Consider the following 14951-nt stretch of genomic DNA (forward strand, 5'->3'; position numbering starts at 1 on the left):
TGTGGTGCTGGGGGGAGGTGGTGGTGGTGGTGGTGGGCGGCTTTTGCCTGAGTAAGCCTGTGTGCACGGGGGCAAAGAGGGAGGCGGGTTGTCTTGCCTGCACTTGCCAGGGACGGCCCTTTTGCCTAAGCTGCAGCTAACAGCATTTAAAGATATGAAATTTACGGCAGCCTCCTGGGTCATAGACACAATGCACAGGAGGGAACCTATTGACTTCTACGGGAAACAGTTGTGGGCATGTTTAGTGATCTGTGCAGAGGTCACTGTGCAAAGAGGGGAGGAGGTCATCTGTGATTAGCAATTATTGTGAACCGTGGATCCCACGTTTTCTATATATAGGAGTCACCGCTCAATGTAATCCATCCTGTATTAATGAGATGATGGCTAAAAAGTTCTCTCTACACAACAGGAAGTGTCAGATTGTTAGTGGTCAGTGTGCAAGGAGGGGAGGAGGTGAGCTGTGACATCACCTATTGTGAATTGTGGACACTGAATTATGTACACAGACAGCACTATTTAAGCAGTTTTGTCAAAAAAAAAAAAAAAAAAAAATTGTATACTCCATTACTTCCTTGTCAAAATCCTTACCACGTCTTCTCATGACTGAGCTTCTTCAGTGTCCCGGGTCACCTCACTGCATGCTAACAGTCTTGTTATAAAGCCGGCATTTCTCACATTCCTTCCTGCGGGGTCAGTGAAGGTCCCTGTGCAGCAGGGTTCACTGCCCCTCCCCCCAACCCCCCCCCCCCTCCCCCGCCGGACTGCAGGAGAAAGGAGAAGATAGGTGAGGAGAAGATCACGCAAGTAGACTGATGGGGGAGGAATTTTTATTTTTTTTTATAACAGAACCCCTTTATGGCCCAATGCGCACGGAGAGAAATTTTGCAGCGGAGTTTATGCTGTTGCACGCTGCCATAGGATCGCATGCGTGCAATTCTATGCAGACAGCTGCGATCTTGAAAATCCTTGCGGTAACAAAATCGCAGCGTGTCCTATTTCTGTGTGAGCCTCGCTCTGCGCATGTGTGGCTGTGCGCCAGAGCAGAGCGAGAAGACGCCGGAGAGGTAAGCTAGAGGTCACTACAGGGGCACGGGTCGCATCCCGCTGTGAGAATCTCGCAGTCGGAATCGGACCCGGCCATGTGCATGAGGCCTAGTTATTACCTTTAAAAACCTATGGAATTACATCTGTGGGGTTCTTTGGAAAAATGGTCACATACTGCAATCTGACTCCCAGTCATGCGAGTACATCCCTGCAAGGGCGGCTATGTGGCCAGGGCCTACAAACAAGAGGCTTACATCTGCAGGGAACATTTGCGGGTTGAGAGTTGGTTTATGCACAATTTGGACACGACTGTCAATCTGGCAGATCTCAAGGTGTATAGAGTCAGACAATTGGTGTACATGTAATGTTGCCTCTCAAAGTTTGCCCATGGCCCAAAGGAATGAGTGTAATAACATCTGTTAACCATTGGCTCGGCCCAGAGGAATGACCATCTTGGTAAGAAACTGAGCTCCGTTCTGTCCTATTTTCTAGCATTCATGAGGGCAACAGCAGAGGTACTTGGGGGTTGGAAGGTGTAGGTTCCAGTATTCGAGTGGTAGAGGTGACACCGTAGCTCCTCAGGGTAGCAGTCAGCTGGATTTTGTCGAATGGGAGTTTGGCTTAAATGGCCTCAATGCGGAACTACCGCTCTTCTCCTTAGATGTTGTGCGAAACAAGAAAGTTCTCTTCGGTTTACACAGGATTCACATGGATATTGTAACTCCATCTGTATATCGTAGCTTTCAATGAGGACAACGAGGGGTATATCTGAATCATCATCTTGCCCAGATGTGAGCCGATCTCTGCAGTCCTGGAAGTAGGAAATGGTCATCTTTGAAGCAAGTTCTGTTGCAGTATTTGGGGTGGGATGCGTCTCGCTGCACGGCCCACGCCTTTCTTTCCATCTTTCTGAACATGATGGCGATACACAATCATTCAAAGGTCATTCTACCATGAATTTATTCATTAGGCCTCTATCTGTGAACAAGTGCTTGTGGATATTTCTGCGAGCCGTATGACAAGTCCTGAGGATCCATCTTTCATCCCCTCATACTTCGCTGTACGGCTCTTTGTTGCTCTTGATCCCTAATAAAACATATGTTGTATTGGATGACTACATCCACATGGTTTGCTTTACATAGTTGGGATGTGAGTATTGATTGTAGGATTATGTCATTAACCGTCCCATATTGCAAGCACTTGGCTACTGCGACCCATGGGCTGGACTATTGACAGCATGGATTTGGGTTTGGTGGCTGCTTGTCAAACGTTACTAGATCAGCTTTGTCCTTCAGAGTTGTTACAGGCAGGTGACCAATATGCTGCGATTCCCACCGAGGTGCCCGAATTTTGACTATTGGTTTTGTGCTATTCACCAAGATCTCCAAGAGACACTATGAGCCCCGAAGCCCCTGCTGATCGTTACCATCGCGTTGCTCGCATTGACCGCCGCTTTAGGTTAATACTTGTATATTACTCTGCTACTGGATTACCGTGACCTATAGGTTTGATCACTGATACAAGTCCGGCTGTTTGTTGCTGCGTGTCAAATTGAATGATTTTTGTCCCTTACTAGTTATGACAGGCAGGCGATCATTATGGACAAGCGGCGCTGACCGCTCACAATCTAACAGCATGGTGTCATTTTTATGCTGCATTTTTAACTTTTGCAATTGTCATTCTATCACTTTTTAACACTCGCATTAGCTTTCACAGGCAGGTAGCGACAACCGAAGTCTTGGCCACCAGTACACCTACTTATGGTTATGTACATCACAGTGGGGATCGGCATCATCTTATATCATATTGTTGGGCATTGGCTATGCGGTCCCCAATAGAGATTTATTGAACCATACTGCGATGTTTCTCATCCTCATTCATCCTGGTTACTGTGTGCAGTAGGAAACAGAAAGGTGCTGCACAGGAGTACTGCTCTGAGCCGGCATGCAGCATGTTCATTCTTTGGTCTTTTCCGCAGCGCTTTTTTGTCCATAGACCTCTATGGACGCAGCCAAAACCGCACCAAATACGTGACAAAAAGTAAAAGAGCGCTGCGGAAAAAACGCGTGCGGATTTTTCCGCACAAAAATCCGCAACCCTAAATTAACCTTTGAAGCGGTTTTGCCACAGAAGCAGTTCTTCTGTGGCAATACCGCAACGGAAAAACGCAGCAAAACCGCGGCAAATCTGCCCTGTGTGAACCCAGCCTTAATGTTAACTTTGAATGATAGCCCCAAAGAGTTATTTATACATATTTGCTAGGTTTCCGCACACTACCTTGTCTTTGTGTTACCTCTCAGTGTAATCCTGTGTGCAGGGAGGGGAAGAGGTAAGCTGTGACCATTGTGAATAATGCATCCTGTGTTCTCTATATATAGGTGTCACCTCAGTGTAATCCTGTGTGCAGGGAGGGGAAGAGGTGAGCTGTGACTATTGTGAATGGTGGGTCCTGCATTATCTATATATAGTTGTCTCCTCTCTGTGTAATCGTGTATGTACAGGGAGGGGAGGAGGGGAGCTGTGACTATTGTGAATAGTGGGTCCTGTGTTATCTATATATAGGTGTCTCCTCTCAGTGTAATCCTGTCTGTACAGGGAGGGGGAGGAGGTGAGCTGTGACTATTGTAAACAGTGGGTCCTGTGTTATCTATATATAGGTGTCTCCTCTCAGTGTAATCCTGCCTGTACAGGGTGGGGAGGAGGTGAGCTGTGACTATTGTGAATGGTGGGTCCTGTGTTATCTATATATAGGGGTCTCCTCTCAGTGCAATCCAGTCTGTACAGGGAGGGGAGCTGTGACTATTATGAATGGTGGCTCCTGTGTTATCTATATAGAGGTGTCTCCTCTCAGTATAATCCTGTCTGTACAGGGAGGGGGAGGAGGTGAGCTGTGACATCACTTATTGTGAATGGTGGACCCGGTGTTATCTATATATAGGTGTCATCTCTCAGTGTAATCCTGTCTGTACAGGGAGGGGAGGAGGTAAGCTGTGACTATTGTGAATGGTGCGTCCTGTGTTATCTATATATAGGGGTCTCCTCTCCGTGTAATCCTGCCTGTACAGGGAGGGGAGGAGGTGAGCTGTGACATCACTTATTGCGAATGGTGGACCCTGTGTTATCTATATATAGGTGTCTCCTCTCAGTGTAATCCTGCCTGTACAGGGTGGGGAGGAGGTGAGCTGTGACTATTGTGAATGGTGGGTCCTGCATTATCTATATATAGTTGTCTCCTCTCTGTGTAATCGTGTATGTACAGGGAGGGGAGGAGGGGAGCTGTGACTATTGTGAATAGTGGGTCCTGTGTTATCTATATATAGGTGTCTCCTCTCAGTGTAATCCTGTCTGTACAGGGAGGGGGAGGAGGTGAGCTGTGACTATTGTAAACGGTGGGTCCTGTGTTATATATATATATAGGTGTCTCCTCTCAGTGTAATCCTGCCTGTACAGGGTGGGGAGGAGGTGAGCTGTGACTATTGTGAATGGTGGGTCGGGTCCTGTGTTATCTATATATAGGGGTCTCCTCTCAGTGCAATCCAGTCTGTACAGGGAGGGGAGCTGTGACTATTATGAATGGTGGCTCCTGTGTTATCTATATATAGGGGTCTCCTCTCAGTGTAATCCTGCCTGTACAGGGAGGGGAGGAGGTGAGCTGTGACATCACTTATTGCGAATGGTGGACCCTGTGTTATCTATATATAGGTGTCTCCTCTCAGTGTAATCCTGCCTGTACAGGGTGGGGAGGAGGTGAGCTGTGACATCACTTATTGCGAATGGTGGACCCTGTGTTATCTATATATAGGTGTCTCCTCTCAGTGTAATCCTGCCTGTACAGGGTGGGGAGGAGGTGAGCTGTGACTATTGTGAATGGTGGGTCCTGTGTTATCTATATATAGGGGTCTCCTCTCAGTGCAATCCAGTCTGTACAGGGAGGGGAGCTGTGACTATTGTGAATGGTGGATCCTGTGTTATCTATTTATAGGTGTCTCCTCAGTGTAATCCTGTCTGTACAGGGAGGGGAGGAGGGGAGCTGTGACTATTGTGAATAGTGGGTCCTGTGTTATCTATATATAGGTGTCTCCTCTCAGTGTAATCCTGTCTGTACAGGGAGGGGGAGGAGGTGAGCTGTGACTATTGTAAACGGTGGGTCCTGTGTTATATATATATATAGGTGTCTCCTCTCAGTGTAATCCTGCCTGTACAGGGTGGGGAGGAGGTGAGCTGTGACTATTGTGAATGGTGGGTCCTGTGTTATCTATATATAGGGGTCTCCTCTCAGTGCAATCCAGTCTGCACAGGGAGGGGAGCTGTGACTATTATGAATGGTGGCTCCTGTGTTATCTATATATAGGGGTCTCCTCTCAGTGTAATCCTGCCTGTACAGGGAGGGGAGGAGGTGAGCTGTGACATCACTTATTGCGAATGGTGGACCCTGTGTTATCTATATATAGGTGTCTCCTCTCAGTGTAATCCTGCCTGTACAGGGTGGGGAGGAGGTGAGCTGTGACATCACTTATTGCGAATGGTGGACCCTGTGTTATCTATATATAGGTGTCTCCTCTCAGTGTAATCGTGTATGTACAGGGAGGGGAGGAGGGGAGCTGTGACTATTGTGAATAGTGGGTCCTGTGTTATCTATATATAGGTGTCTCCTCTCAGTGTAATCCTGTCTGTACAGGGAGGGGGAGGAGGTGAGCTGTGACTATTGTAAACAGTGGGTCCTGTGTTATCTATATATAGGTGTCTCCTCTCAGTGTAATCCTGCCTGTACAGGGTGGGGAGGAGGTGAGCTGTGACTATTGTGAATGGTGGGTCCTGTGTTATCTATATATAGGGGTCTCCTCTCAGTGCAATCCAGTCTGTACAGGGAGAGGAGCTGTGACTATTATGAATGGTGGCTCCTGTGTTATCTATATAGAGGTGTCTCCTCTCAGTATAATCCTGTCTGTACAGGGAGGGGGAGGAGGTGAGCTGTGACATCACTTATTGTGAATGGTGGACCCGGTGTTATCTATATATAGGTGTCATCTCTCAGTGTAATCCTGTCTGTACAGGGAGGGGAGGAGGTAAGCTGTGACTATTGTGAATGGTGCGTCCTGTGTTATCTATATATAGGGGTCTCCTCTCAGTGTAATCCTGCCTGTACAGGGAGGGGAGGAGGTGAGCTGTGACATCACTTATTGCGAATGGTGGACCCTGTGTTATCTATATATAGGTGTCTCCTCTCAGTGTAATCCTGCCTGTACAGGGTGGGGAGGAGGTGAGCTGTGACTATTGTGAATGGTGGGTCCTGCATTATCTATATATAGTTGTCTCCTCTCTGTGTAATCGTGTATGTACAGGGAGGGGAGGAGGGGAGCTGTGACTATTGTGAATAGTGGGTCCTGTGTTATCTATATATAGGTGTCTCCTCTCAGTGTAATCCTGTCTGTACAGGGAGGGGGAGGAGGTGAGCTGTGACTATTGTAAACGGTGGGTCCTGTGTTATATATATATATAGGTGTCTCCTCTCAGTGTAATCCTGCCTGTACAGGGTGGGGAGGAGGTGAGCTGTGACTATTGTGAATGGTGGGTCCTGTGTTATCTATATATAGGGGTCTCCTCTCAGTGCAATCCAGTCTGTACAGGGAGGGGAGCTGTGACTATTATGAATGGTGGCTCCTGTGTTATCTATATATAGGGGTCTCCTCTCAGTGTAATCCTGCCTGTACAGGGAGGGGAGGAGGTGAGCTGTGACATCACTTATTGCGAATGGTGGACCCTGTGTTATCTATATATAGGTGTCTCCTCTCAGTGTAATCCTGCCTGTACAGGGTGGGGAGGAGGTGAGCTGTGACATCACTTATTGCGAATGGTGGACCCTGTGTTATCTATATATAGGTGTCTCCTCTCAGTGTAATCCTGCCTGTATAGGGTGGGGAGGAGGTGAGCTGTGACTATTGTGAATGGTGGGTCCTGTGTTATCTATATATAGGGGTCTCCTCTCAGTGCAATCCAGTCTGTACAGGGAGGGGAGCTGTGACTATTGTGAATGGTGGATCCTGTGTTATCTATTTATAGGTGTCTCCTCAGTGTAATCCTGTCTGTACAGGGAGGGGAGGAGGCGAGCTGTGACTACAGATAATCCCCGACTTGCGAACATTCGAGTTACGAATTTCGCAAGATACGAACTATCTGTCCTGCACCGTATGATGTCATGCTATGGCATCACATCATACTGTGCAGGGACCGGGCAGGCTTCTATCAAGCCTGATAGAAGCCTGTCCGGTCAGATCGCGGCTGCTAGGCAGCTGGGGGCCTTCTGAAAGGCCCCAGGGCTGTCTATGCAGAGCGCCTATCAAGCCGTGCGCTTGATGGGCACTCTGCATAGGCAGCCCTGGGGCCTTTCAGGAGGTCCCCGGCAGCCTAGCAACCACACAGCGTCCCGCGATCTCATCGTGGGACGCTGTACGGGCCCCCCCTGAACGTCGGGTGCAGGCTGTTTCTTACAGCGGGCACCCGGCGGCAGCAGTTCCGACAAGCCACGCCGCTCGTCAGAACTGTTAACACTTTAAATACCGCTGTCAGAGCGGTATTTAAAGTGTTAACAGTTCAGCCGAACGGCGCGTCGGAAATGCTGCCGCCGGGTGCCCGCTGTAAGAACAGCCTGCACCCGACGTTGTATGGAGCGGGATCCACCCACGATCCCGCTCCATACAAGCATTTGTTAGACTTGCGAACAGGTTCCTGGAACGGAACCTGTTCGTAAGTCGGGGACCATCTGTAGTGTCAATTGTGGACCCTGTGTTATCTATGTATAGGTGTCCCCTCTCAGTGTAATCCTGTCTGTACAGGGAGGGCAGGAGGTGAGCTGTGACTATTGTGAATGGTGGGTCCCGTGTTCTCTATATACAGGTGTCCCCCCTCAGTGTAATCCTGCCTGTACTGAGAGGGGGAGGAGGTGAGCTGTGACATCACTTATTGTGAATGGTGGACCCTGTGTTATCTATATATAGGTGTCTCCTCTCAGTATAATCCTGTCTGTACAGGGAGGGGGAGGAGGTGAGCTGTGACATTCACTTATTGTGAATGGTGGCTCCTGTGTTATCTATATATAGGTGTCTCCTCTCAATATAATCCTGCCTGTAGAGGGAGGGGGGAGGAGGTGAGCTGTGACATCACTTATTGTGAATGGTGGCTCCTGTGTTATCTATATAAAGGTGTCTCCTCAGTATAATCCTGTCTGTACAGGGAGGGGAGGAGGTGAGCTGTGACTATTGTGAATGGAGGAATCTGTGTTATCTATATATTAGTGTCTCCTCTCAATGTAATCCTATCTGTGCAGGGAGGGGAGGAGGTGAGCTGTGGCTATTGTGAATGGTGGGTCCTGTGTTATCTATATATAGGTGTCTCCTCTCAATGTAATCCTGTCTGTACAGGGAGAGGAGGAGGTGAGCTGAGACATCACCTATTGTGAATAGTGGCTCCTGTGTTATCTATATATAGGTGTCTCCTCAGTATAATCCTGCCTGTACAGGGAGGGGGATGAGGTGAGCTGTGACTATTGTGAATGGTGGATCCTGTGTTATCTATATATAGGTGTCTCCTCTCAGTGTAATCCTGTCTGTACAGGGAGGGGAGGAGGGGAGCTGTGACATCAGACTATTAGTGACGAGTGTGAGAGCTGCAGGATTTTCACATTTAGAAGAAAAAAAAAAAGGTTACATGAGTAATTTTAACAAGCTTTAGACGACAGGTCATTTTCTGATGGCACACCTCCTTTAATCTGTCTATTAACGGGTAGCTTGACAACTTTCTAATATACCTGGTTTCAATCCTCACAATTTTTAGATATGGGCTTGCTTGAGTGAATGAGAACACGCCTGACTGCCTTCAGAGGCAATAAAACCAGTAGATGGCCCAATTCTACCCAGTGTACACAACCCTCTTTAGGAGACGTTATCACAGGTACTTGCCAGGCTGCCGCCGTTGCTGTCCGTAAGAGTAGTGGGCCGTCCAGCGCCGCACATCTGCATGGAGAATATATTTGGAATCTTCTGCTGTTCAACAAGGGAGTCAAAGAAAGTATCTATGGCGCTGGAAGGCTGGAAGAAATTGAAAGGGGGAAAATATATGAGAAGAGGTTTTCTGTGAGTGTGATATGGTGGAGTCCAACCATCAACCGAATCAAGAGCCCACAGTGATTCAAAGAGTAACGTGTTTACCTAGGCGCAGCGCTGTACATATTACTGTGGCTGCGCCTTGTACTGCAGCTCCATGCCATTCCCTTCTACCAGCCCCGGTCACCTAGCGTTTCCACAGTTATGAATGAAAAATCCATCTATTCACTGGAGGAAAGGGGGAGGGGTTGCGTCATTGGATATCTATGTAGATCTGGTGTCCCGGAATCTACGAAAGTGGTCAAACAATCCCTGAGGGAGCGTCATCAGCAGTAATACTGCTAGTCACCCAACTTTCCCAAACTCCTAAAATGACAAATCTGGTTAAGAAGTGGCACTTAAATAGCTAAACTGTCATTTAGGAGTCTGGAAAAGTTGAGTGGTTACCAGACTACTACTATAAATATAAAAACAACAAGTAAGAAATAATAGCATTTAAGGGGACAGCGCACAATGGAAACTGATGGCTGCACTTACATAAGGTCCTTCTACCTCCCTCCCAGGCTCTTAGGCCTCCTTCCCACGAACGGATTTCCGCCGCGTAATTCGCGGCGAAAATCCGCTGCGTTGCCCGCAGCTATTAGGTTCTATTGAACCTAATAGCACAATGCTCACGATGCGTAATTCCAGCGCGGAATTACGCACCGCGATTTCTCCCGTCCTCACCCGCAGCATGCTCTATTTTCTGCGGGTGAGGACGGGCTGTACGCACTGACGGCTTCCATTGCAGTCAATGGAAGCCGTCCGTTCACGCTATCTCCCGCTGTAACCAGCGGGAGATAGCGTGAAAAAACGCTTTCCCGCCCACCGCCGCGCATCATATGACGCCAAATGACGCGGCCGGCCGCGTCACGTGACACGGCCGGTGACGCGGCGGTGGTGGGCGGTGACGGGCGGTGACGCGGCGGTGGTGGGCGGGGAAGCGATTTCACGCTATCTCCCGCAGGTAAGTATAGGGGCTCTGGGGGGCGCCGTGACGGGCTTCACTGCGTAATATTACGCGGCGGACCCCGTCACGCTCGTGGGAAGGAGGCCTTAGTCTGGACAGTCCAGTCCACAACTTCCCGTTGGTTTTTAGGAGGCTCAGCTGTAGGCACTGACCCAGTTAATGGGGGCATAAAAAACTGCAGCTCCAAGGGAGTCCGTGTCTGTTAAGCTGAGGATGGAGCAACACCTCACTTCATGGATCTGAGCACCCTGCGTGCTGCACCTATTGTCCTGTTTTGAGAGGACTTCTGCCGTTTTACTTTGCTTGGACTTTACCATGAAATAAAGCTGAAGGAGTTTTATTCTATTTCTGCTCCAGTGTGCCTCTGCCGCCCCTCCGCCTGGAGGACTTTGTTACAGGATGTAGAACATGACAAGTTTCTGTACGTGATGAAGAAAATAGCAAAATAAAGCTACTGCTCCCTGTTATCAATCACTGCGCCTGGGGAAAGAATGGCTATAGTAGCATGAATGGCGTTGCGGCTAGAAGGTTCACTTTCAAGTATGTTCACATTTTGCGATAATGCTGCAGGCTTTGCACAGCACTTCACAGTAGCAGCAGTGTAAAGTTTCAAGAAATCTCATCCACACGCTAAAATAAAAAAAATGTATAAATTGACCCGTGATTTGGGTTTTAAATCTGCTGTATGTCAATTTAAGCTATAGAGACCAGTCCCTCCTAATACTGCAGCCCCCCATCCACAGGGTGACCATCAGCAAAAGAAGGGAGGCGGCAATCTACAACACCGACCTGGGGTGAGGCAAGAGGAGTTTTGGAAAGAGAAGCTTATCTGCCTGAAATAATGAACTCTAGATACTCTCCCCCCCACATCCCACTCGGGAAGTTTAAAGAAAAAAAAAAGAAGAAAGTTTTTTGGGGAGGGTTGTTCATGATAACTTACCTTGGCCAATGCCCTGTAGGCCAGGCCCAGAATGCCTTGCCATTTGATATCAGGCATAAAGAAGCTCTCGGACTCCAAGATTGAAGCAATGTTTACTAGAAAGGTGCCATTTAATCCCTTGGGCAAAGTAACGACATCTTGTCCAAGAACTCCGGTCCAACTTCCCTGAGTATACCGGACTGTGACGTCAAGGTTGAGAGGGCGGTATGTTTTAGACCTACCAAAAACAAAAGAAATTTGCAACACAAATATATTAAGAAGAAAAATGTACATCAGTGTACAACCCAATTCTATTATATTCAAATATTTCTTAGTGGTATTGAGGAAAGGTGGACAATCACCCATAGAACAGCACACGGGCTACGGGGCAGCATAAACCACTTGGCAATGGAGGGTTCTCACCCAGCTTCCTCAGGCTGCCATGTAGGATAGGAATGGTTAGTCATCACCCAGCTTTCCCAGAGAGCAGTAACTAAGAAACAGCATCAATGGACTCCTCAAGGACTTCACAGGCTGAAGATTAATACATAGAGAATTTAGAGATCCGGACCTCCATGGAAGGGTTCAATCTTCTCTCATATTCCAGTCTTACAAACTCCAATTCAACTGAGTAATATGGCAGTGGAGCTGAATGTGCAGTTACACGGATCATTCAGGGCCAAACATGGGATGCCATGTGTCGTTACCCCATAACATAAAACATCACCATACGTATTCTTCCTATAACCTAATCTGAAATACAGACATTACATTGAAAATAGGATCCAAAATGGCCGTGGTATTTAAAGGGTTACAAAATATTACTTTAATAACGTTCTTCAAACCGCATGTAACCAAAAGGGTTTGGCCCCAAAGACCCTTGTCCACCAATTATACAATGGGTGACAACTAGAGATGAGCGAGCTTACTCGCTAAGGGCAAATACTTGAGCGAGTATTGCCTTTTGCGAGTACCTGCCCGCTCGTCTCAAAAGATTCGGGTGCCGGCGGGGGAGATCTCTCTCTCCCCCGCGCTCACTCCCGCAACTCACCGCTCACCCCCGCCGGCACCCGAATCTTTTGAGACGAGCGGGCAGGTACTCGCAAAAGGCAATACTCGCTCCAGTATTTGCCCTTAGAGAGTACGCTCGCTCATCTCTAGTGACAACACCTACAAGCCAAGGCAATCAACAATGCCATAGCGGCCCAACCACTGCTTGCAGGGTCAAGTTATCGACACTTAGTAACATTGCCTCTGTAAAATCCAACAGGAACCCCCCATCAGATTCCGGTTTGGCACTTCCTAATTTTCTCAACTTATAAAAGTCCAAACAGAATGGGGAATAATTTCAGAAATTATTGTGACTCCTGGAGGGGAAGTGCACTCAATGCCAATATCCACAACAGCGAAAGTTACTTTGACACGGAGCAAATATCACTCAGACAGTCGCTCAGCGGAGTTGCTGAAGCATATGAACAACAGTTGTTTGATATGAAGAATGTTTACAAAGATATTGTTCATAGTTGTCCTGTGAAAAGGTACTGTTGCCATGTACAAAATGAGGGTACTGGTGTATTAAGTCGCCACCGGAACTATGGGGTGGCGACATAATACAGCTCTGTCAAATTATAGTACCGCCCTCAGCTTCTGATTGGCTGGGGGCTCGTTAGCAGTAAGGCTGGGAACTGCGGTGGCCTGCCCTCTGAAGTAGCGGCGCTCAGGGTTGTGTAACAGCTTCAGCGGAGACGCCCACTGACGGCAACTCCACTCCACTGCCTTTAGGGGCTGAAGGGAGACTTTTGCCATGGGATGGAGGGTTAGGGGTCGTTTCACAGTTAGGCTTGCATTATTAGTAAGCCTAACATTGAAACTACCCCTAAGCCTAACCCTCCATCCCACGGCAAAAGTCCTTCCATGCTGCTGTCAGACCTCTGAGCTCTGCTGGGTTGCCACCCAATTAGAGGTGTGAAAGGGGCTTTCCTCCATCTCAGCCCTGTCAAACCGCTAGCTTCCGGTGGCGTCAAGGTACACCAGTACCCAAAGTGAGAATATCTTGGTCTAGACAAACTTCTCGCCCAAAGCCTTCCATATTTAACATCCATGGAAGATTCATTGAACAGTTTCTGTCTACCGCTCTCTTCTGCGCCCGACAGAAGGATAGCCGACTATTATTCACAAAAAAAGCTTCAAGAGGACCATAAAACAACTAAATCAGATCTCTCAAAGTCTAAAGCTAGAAGAGTCCCGTCTACCAATAACGGTCTCCTCATTGAGACCCAAACTGAAGGTCTCCGCAGCTGTCCTAACGTAAATGTATATGAGCAAAAAAGAACAACAACATGACCTAAACCCAATAATCCCCAAACACCTTAGAGAACCACCTTCAGCAGGAACAGGGCACCGACCTCGAGAGCCGAACTCATAAGACCACAAATTCATCCCATCGCTCCGACCCAAGTGATTCTTCTGCGCCTCCCTTTTTCTAACTGATCAGAAATTTCACAAACCCCAAAAAGTATATCTGACAAAACTAGAGAAGCTCGAGTATCCTTGGAGTGAGCCACAAACGTAGCAACCCACATGGCATCAAAAGAAGGCCTAGAAAGCAGGTTTAAACAGCAGAACCTCTTAAGAAAAATAGATTTGAGGTAACAGAGACCAATTTCACTCAATACCCTGAATGAAATGAGAAACTTGTCACCCCTTGCACCAGAAGCCGCTTTATACCACCCGTCTGGCTTGTAAATTACCATTCATAGGCCGGATATTAAATTGCCTCTGAAAAAAAAAGGAGGTCTGCTCAACCAAACCGAGGAAAGAGACTGCTGATCATCACAATTAGGGGCATCTGTATCCTCTCCTTCCAGGACGCCAACCATAAACACCACGCAGAATTATAATCCCTCCAAGTCTTGGGGGCCACGGACTGCGCCAAACAGTCCACAATCACTCCTAGTTGAGGCCCCAAAGGGTTGCTGCTCGACATCGCAGGTGAAACAATCCATGGCTGGAACAGGGTTTTGGGTGTCCTCTTGCCTAATAGACGTTGTTCTTACAAGTTTCGGACTGACTTTACATCGACCCTTGTCACACAGTTACGACACCGTCGGGTTGCTGTCCGTGTAGTCTGAGTATCTGTTTGTTTTTTAATCCGCACAAATGTTAGCTTGTTTTTGTGTGTTTCTTTAAACAACTGTGCCTCCAGGTACTGAAGGTGCAGAACAGGTGCCATGACAGCAATAATACCTGTTGCTAGGCAACTGCCAAGATAAGGTTGTGGGAAAGTATGTGTAATGGCACAACAGGTCCAGGCAGAAAGAGATTGCCTATACTTAGTAGGGCTGCAGCGTTACTAACCCGGGTGGTGGTAGCGAATTCAAAAAGACCGAGCATGAACTGTTCTGCTGGTGATTGAGCACATCGCACCACCTATTCTGCAAGTGCAGCAGCAGTTAATCTAAACTGCTTACCACTAGAAAGTACTGTGTGCCTTCATGGTGAATAAAAAGGTTAAGTCACTCCAGCAAATATGTGGTCTGTCTGTGGCGATATACTGACCCGCTACCGGATGCCTGTGCTTCGGCTCAGGACAGAGGTGCTGCCGACCCTCATGGTCTCCCACGCAGTACATCTACAAGAGTCCCTGCAATCACCCTTCTCAGTCTTTTTGACCTGCTTCCCCATATATTCTCTAGCTGACCGTGACCAAATATCTGTAAATTCCCCTTTGCGACAGACAAAACCCCAGCGGAGAGAAGACACAGGTTAGGGCTTCCTTCACACACAATGGGAGATGCACACGTATCTGCCAACTTCACAGGACTACAGTGCTGGAATGGGGCACCTGGCATGTATGAAACTGCTCCCTGGGCTTCCCGTT

General features: G+C 47.9%; 1 protein-coding gene across 1 annotated transcript in view; it reads right to left on the reverse strand.

Moving 5' to 3' along the window:
- BACE2 (beta-secretase 2) overlaps positions 1-14951 on the reverse strand; it is a 116183-nt gene that overhangs the window by 49789 nt on the left and 51443 nt on the right. The window contains exons 3-4 of the mRNA XM_066598948.1: positions 11093-11309; positions 9000-9128 (exon numbers count right to left, since the gene is read on the reverse strand). Of these exons, the coding sequence (XP_066455045.1) occupies positions 9000-9128; positions 11093-11309 (346 nt within the window). The remainder of the gene's footprint in view (positions 1-8999; positions 9129-11092; positions 11310-14951) is intronic.

Source organism: Eleutherodactylus coqui, chromosome 4 (assembly GCF_035609145.1).
Source record: "Eleutherodactylus coqui strain aEleCoq1 chromosome 4, aEleCoq1.hap1, whole genome shotgun sequence".
Classification (NCBI taxonomy): Eukaryota; Metazoa; Chordata; class Amphibia; order Anura; family Eleutherodactylidae; genus Eleutherodactylus; species Eleutherodactylus coqui.